A 6836-nucleotide genomic window follows, 5' to 3' on the forward strand; every position below is an offset into this window, starting at 1 on the left:
CTCACATGATGGACAATAAATTGCTTTCTTCCACACCTCTTCTGTTACTCGTCATTTACTTATTTCTTACATTGTATGACACCAATTTCCTTATATGTTCAATGCTGATGCTAGACTCTAAATTTTATGGGCAGTGGCTATTAGGCTTCCTTTTCTTACCATCTCTAGTGCTATTAGATATTTCCAAAGAGCATATGATCTATTAATGCTGGAGGGGAAAAGAAAAGAGATGAGCAAGAATTCAAATTTATTCAAATTTATTTTCTTAAAAACGTTAAAGGAGAAAAGCAAATCCAGGTATATGCTATTTAATTTTATAAGAAAAGAGCAAGGAGAATGAAGCAAACAAAGAATTAATCAGCCTTTACTTTTGTTTCTCCATTTTGTTATCCCAAATATTTTAAATGCCCAGGAAAAATCCTATTATTGTGCCTTGAACTGTAGGAAAAAGAACATATTGAAGGATTTTCAATCGGTTTGTAATAAACAACCTTAATATTAAACATCAACTTTAATAAATGTGGCATCCATGACATTAATAAACATAGATTCTGAAGCAAATAAACCTTTTCATAGAAGGAACAACTTTTGAAAATACATAAAACCCTAAAAATTAGTCATCTACAAAAAAAAAAGAAACTCAAGAACATAAACGTTTTGTTCCCTCCAGAGCCCACTACTCTACTCTTCATAAGGTTGAACTGCTCTCCTCAAACTCAAGGTGAAAAGGCTGCCTCAGATCTCACTAGTTGTGGGAGCAGGTGCAGAACTTGGACTTGGAACAAAGCCTGTGCTTGGAAAAAGAGCCAACCATGGCTGCGGCTCTAAACCATGCTTTGTCTTCCTCATCTCTCAAGGCCTCCTCATACAGGTTTGGGAAGGCAGTGGGGAGCTTATTGTAGATCCTGGCCAGCACGTCCAGCACTTTCATCTTGCCAATATCAGCATGGGCTCTTGGGCCCCACAGGAACAGGTTGCGTGAAGGATTACTGTTGGGAACCTGGCGGTACTCGATATAATGTTGCTCAACCAGATCCTTGGTGATGAATTCCCTGGGCTCCCCAAAGATGAGATGCTTCTTCCCAGGGTGGACCCCGTACACTTTGAGGCACTTCCAGATCTCCTCTTCAGTGGCGAGGTTGCCATTCATGAAGATCACGCCCAGGAGCACCATCAGGAACCCGGTCTTGGGCACTACCTCATCACTGCTCAGGTCTCCCTCAACCCGGAGGCCCTGCTTGTTGAAAAAGGCATAGGTGTGATTGCTGGGGTTGACGTCCTTGAAGTCAAGGCCAAAGACCAGATCCATGCGCTCAAAGACTCTCCTGAGGATCTCAGGGAACTGCTCCTTGTACTTCCTTTTGACAATCCTCAGCAGTGCGTTCTGAATGATGGGCTCCTTCTTACTCAGCTTCTCCAACACGAACTGCACCACCTTGCTAACCACCCTGCTTAGTGGATCTCTGCGAGCCCGCAGAGCAGAAGGTACTGCCTTGGAGGAACGGGTACATTCCTGACCTTGGCGCTTGGCACTGACAACAGATTTTGGGCATGAGACACCTGCCTCAAGAGAGCTAGTGGCTGTGGCTCCCTGGGGCTCTTCGGATGGGCCAGGTGCAGGGAAGCTCGGGGGAGAATCATCATTGGGAGGAGAGGAGAGGGGCACTTCAATCTCCTCTGCTGTGGCCTCAGCACACTTGAGACTCTGAGTGTTGTCACCCAGGTCCTGTTGGCGTTTCACTCTTCTGTGCTTGCTCTTCTTTCCCCGAGGCATGACAACACTGGTCAGGGGCAGCGTGCACTTGTGTGGCAGGAGAGGAGGTGATGCTGGCACCTGAGGGAGGAGAGTGAGATGGTGTGTGCTCCCTCAGCAGGGACATTGCACCTGGGCTTTAAAATAGGCCATGTCTGCAGGGTCTGAGGGCAGTGCTCCAGGGGTCCACATCCCTGACTGTCCCTGAGACTTCCACTCACCTGGACATTCTCCCTCTGTCAGCCCCTCCCAACAAGGCCCCCACTCCCTGTCCCTCCCTGAGTCTTCCCAGGACCTGAACATCCTCCCTCTGCCAGCCCCTCCCTCCAAGGCCCCCTGCCCAATTCTCCATGAGTCTTCCCATCACCTGCACATCCTCCTTCTGCCAGCCCCTCCCACCAAGGCCCCCAACTCCTGACTTCCCCTGAGCCTCCCTATCACCTGCACATACTCCCTCTGCCAGCCCCTCCCACCAAGGCCCCCACCCCCTGACTTCCCCTGAGCCTTCCCATCACCTGCACATACTCCCTCTGCCAGCCCCTCCCACCAAGGCCCCCACCCCCTGACTACCCCTGAGCCTTCCCATCACCTGCACATAATCCCTCTGCCCGCCCCTCCCACCAAGGCCCCTCCCCCTGACTCTCCCTGAGTCTTCCCATCACCTGGACATCCTCCTTTTGCCAGCCCCTACCACCACGACCCCCACCCCAAGACTGTCCCTGAGTCCTCCCATCACCTGGACATCCTTCCTCTACCAGCCCCTACCACCACGACCCCCACCCCCAGACTGTCCCTGAGTCTTCCCATCCCCTGGACATCCACCTTTTGCCACCCCCCCCCACCAAGGCCCTCACCCCCTCACTCTCCCTGAGCCTTCCAATCAACTGCACATACTGCCTCTGCCAGCCCCTCCCACCACGGCCCCCACCCCCTGACTTCCCCTGAGCCTTCCCATCACCTGCACATACTCCCTCTGCCAGCCCTTCCCACCAGGCACCCCCCACCTACTGTCCCTGAGTATTCCCATCCCCTGGACATCCTCCTTTTGCCAGCCCCTACCACCACGACCCCCACCCCCAGACTGTCCCTGAGTCTTCCCATCACCTAGACATCCTCAGTCTGCCAGCCCCTCCCACCACGGGCCCCACCCCCTGACTGTCCCTGAGTCCTCCCATCACCTGGATAGCCTCCCTCTGCCAGCCCCTCCCTCCAAGGCCCCCACCCCCAGACTGTCCCTGAGTCTTTCCATCCCCTGGACATCCTCCCTCTGCCAGCCCCTACCAACACGACCCCCACCCCCTGACTTCCCCAGAGCCTTCCCATCACCTGCACATACTCCCTCTGCCAGCCCCTTCCACCATGGCACCCCCCACCTGACTGTCCCTGAGTCTTCCCATCCCCTGGACATCCTCCTTTTGCCAGCCCCTCCCACCACGACCCCCACCCCCAGACTGTCCCTGAGTCTTCCCATCACCTGGACATCCTCCTTTTACCAGCCCCTCCCACCACGACCCCCACCCCCTCACTCTCCCTGAGCCTTCCAATCACCTGCACATCCTCCCTCTGCCAGCCCCTCCCAGTAGGGCTCCCACCCCATACTCTCCCTGAGTCTTCCCAGGACCTGGACATCCTCCCTCTGCCAGCCCCTCCCACCACGGCACCCCCCACCTGACTGTCCCTGAGTCTTCCCATCACCTGGACATCCTTCCTTTACCAGCCCCTACCACCACGACCCCCACCCCGTCACTCTCCCTGAACCTTCCAATCACCTGCACATACTCCCTCTGCCAGCCCCTCCCACCACGACCCCCACCTCCAGACTGTCCCTTTGTCTTCCCATCACCTGGACATCCTCCCTCTGCCAGCCCCTCCCACCACGGCCCCCACCCCCTCACTCTCCCTGAGCCTTCCAATCACCTGCACATACTCCCTCTGCGAGCCACTCCCACCAAGGCCCCCAACCCCTGACATCCCCTGAGCCTTCCCATCACCTGCACATCCTCCCTCTGCCAGCCCCTCCCACCAAGGCCCCTCCCCCTGACTCTCCCTGAGTCTTCCCATCACCTGGACATCCTCCTTTTGCCAGCCCCTACCACCACGACCCCCACCCCCAGACTGTCCCTGAGTCCTCCCATCACCTGGACATCCTCCCTCTGCCAGCCCCTACCACCACGACCCCCACCCCCAGACTGTCCCTGAGTCTTCCCATCCCCTGGACATCCTCCATTTGCCACCCCCTCCCACCACGGCCCTCACCCCCTCACTCTCCCTGAGCCTTCCATTAACCTGCACATACTCCCTCTGCCAGCCCCTCCCACCAAGGCCCCCAACCCCTGACTTCCCCTGAGCCTTCCCATCACCTGCACATACACCCTCTGCCAGCCCCTCCCACCAGGCACCCCCCACCTGACTGTCCCTGAGTCTTCCCATCCCCTGGACATCCTCCTTTTGCCAGCCCCTACCACCACGACCCCCACCCCCAGACTGTCCCTGAGTCTTCCCATCACCTAGACATCCTCAGTCTGCCAGCCCCTCCCACCACGGGCCCCACCCCCTGACTGTCCCTGAGTCCTCCCATCACCTGGACATCCTCCCTCTGCCAGCCCCTCCCTCCAAGGCCCCCACACCCAGACTGTCCCTGAGTCTTCCCATCCCCTGGACATCCTCCCTCTGCCAGCCCCTACCAACACGACCCCCACCCCCTGACTTCCCCAGAGCCTTCCCATCACCTGCACATACTCCCTCTGCCAGCCCCTTCCACCACGGCACCCCCCACCTGACTGTCCCTGAGTCTTCCCATCCCCTGGACATCCTCCTTTTGCCAGCCCTTCCCACCACGACCCCCACCCCCAGACTGTCCCTGAGTCTTCCCATCACCTGGACATCCTCCCTCTGCCAGCCCCTCCCACCACGGCACCCCCCACCTGACTGTCCCTGAGTCTTCCCATCACCTGGACATCCTCCTTTTACCAGCCCCTACCACCACGACCCCCACCCCCTTACTCTCCCTGAGCCTTCCAATCACCTGCACATACTACCTCTGCCAGCCCCTCCCACCAAGACCCCACCCCCGGACTTCCCTGAGCCTTCCCATCACCTGCACATCCTCCCTCTGCCAGCCCCTCCCAGTAGGGCCCCCACCCCATACTCTCCCTGAGTCTTCCCAGGACCTGGACATCCTCCCTCTGCCAGCCCCTCCCACCACGGCACCCCCCACCTGACTGTCCCTGAGTCCTCCCATCACCTGGACATCCTCCCTCTGCCAGCCCCTCCCTCCAAGGCCCCCACACCCAGACTGTCCCTGAGTCTTTCCATCCCCTGGACATCCTCCCTCTGCCAGCCCCTACCAACACGACCCCCACCCCCTGACTTCCCCAGAGCCTTCCCATCACCTGCACATACTCCCTCTACCAGCCCCTTCCACCACGGCACCCCCCACCTGACTGTCCCTGAGTCTTCCCAGCCCCTGGACATACTCCTTTTGCCAGCCCTTCCCACCACGACCCCCACCCCCAGACTGTCCCTGAGTCTTCCCATCACCTGGACATCCTCCCTCTGCCAGCCCCTCCCACCACGGCACGCCCCACCTGACTGTCCCTGAGTCTTCCCATCACCGGGACATCCTCCTTTTACCAGCCCCTACCACCACGACCCCCACCCCCTTACTCTCCCTGAGCCTTCCAATCACCTGCACATACTCCCTCTGCCAAACCCTCCCACCAAGGCCCCCAACCCCGGACTTCCCTGAGCCTTCCCATCACCTGCACATCCTCCCTCTGCCAGCCCCTCCCACCACGGCACCCCCCACCTGACTGTACCTGAGTCTTCCCATCACCTGGACATCCTTCTTTTACCAGCCCCTACCACCACGACCCCCACCCCGTCACTCTCCCTGAACCTTCCAATCACCTGCACATACTCCCTCTGCCAGCCCCTCCCACCAAGGCCCCCACCCCCTGACTTCCCTGAGCCTTCCCATCACCTGCACATACTCCCTCTGCCAGCCCCTCCCACCAAGGCCCCCACCCCCTGACTTCCCTGAGCCTTCCCATCACCTGCACATCCTCCCTCAGCCAGCCCCTCCCACCACGGCCCCCACCCCCTCACTCTCCCTGAGCCTTCCAATCACCTGCACATACTCCCTCTGCGAGCCACTCCCACCAAGGCCCCCAACCCCTGACATCCCCTGAGCCTTCCCATCACCTGCACATCCTCCCTCTGCCAGCCCCTCCCACCAAGGCCCCTCCCCCTGACTCTCCCTGAGTCTTCCCATCACCTGGACATCCTCCTTTTGCCAGCCCCTACCACCACGACCCCCACCCCCAGACTGTCCCTGAGTCTTCCCATCACCTAGACATCCTCAGTCTGACAGCCCCTCCCACCACGGGCCCCACCCCCTGACTGTCCCTGAGTCCTCCCATCACCTGGATATCCTCCCTCTGCCAGCCCCTCCCTCCAAGGCCCCCACCCCCAGACTGTCCCTGAGTCTTTCCATCCCCTGGACATCCTCCCTCTGCCAGCCCCTACCAACACGACCCCCACCCCCTGACTTCCCCAGAGCCTTCCCATCACCTGCACATACTCCCTCTGCCAGCCCCTTCCACCACGGCACCCCCCACCTGACTGTCCCTGAGTCTTCCCATCCCCTGGACATCCTCCTTTTGCCAGCCCTTCCCACCAAGACCCCCACCCCCAGACTGTCCCTGAGTCTTCCCATCACCTGGACATCCTCCCTCTGCCAGCCCCTCCCACCACGGCACCCCCCACCTGACTGTCCCTGAGTCTTCCCATCACCTGGACTTCCTCCTTTTACCAGCCCCTACCACCACGACCCCCACCCCCTTACTCTCCCTGAGCCTTCCAATCACCTGCACATACTCCCTCTGCCAGCCCCTCCCACCAAGGCCCCCACCCCCGGACTTCCCTGAGCCTTCCCATCACCTGCACATCCTCCCTCTGCCAGCCCCTCCCAGTAGGGCCCCCACCCCATACTCTCCCTGAGTCTTCCCAGGACCTGGACATCCTCCCTCTGCCAGCCCCTCCCAGTAGGGCCCCCACCCCATACTCTCCCTGAGTCTTCCCA

General features: G+C 59.0%; 1 protein-coding gene across 1 annotated transcript; it reads right to left on the minus strand.

The window, feature by feature from the left end:
* Window positions 1-745: 745 nt before the first annotated feature.
* On the minus strand, window positions 746-1774 carry LOC132223706 (melanoma-associated antigen B1-like). The gene has a single exon (XM_059678755.1). It carries the CDS (start codon window positions 1772-1774, stop codon window positions 746-748), a length of 1029 nt encoding a protein of 342 aa, XP_059534738.1.
* Between the last annotated feature and the right edge of the window lie 5062 nt (window positions 1775-6836).

Source organism: Myotis daubentonii, chromosome X (genome assembly GCF_963259705.1).
Source record: "Myotis daubentonii chromosome X, mMyoDau2.1, whole genome shotgun sequence".
Taxonomy (NCBI): Eukaryota; Metazoa; Chordata; class Mammalia; order Chiroptera; family Vespertilionidae; genus Myotis; species Myotis daubentonii.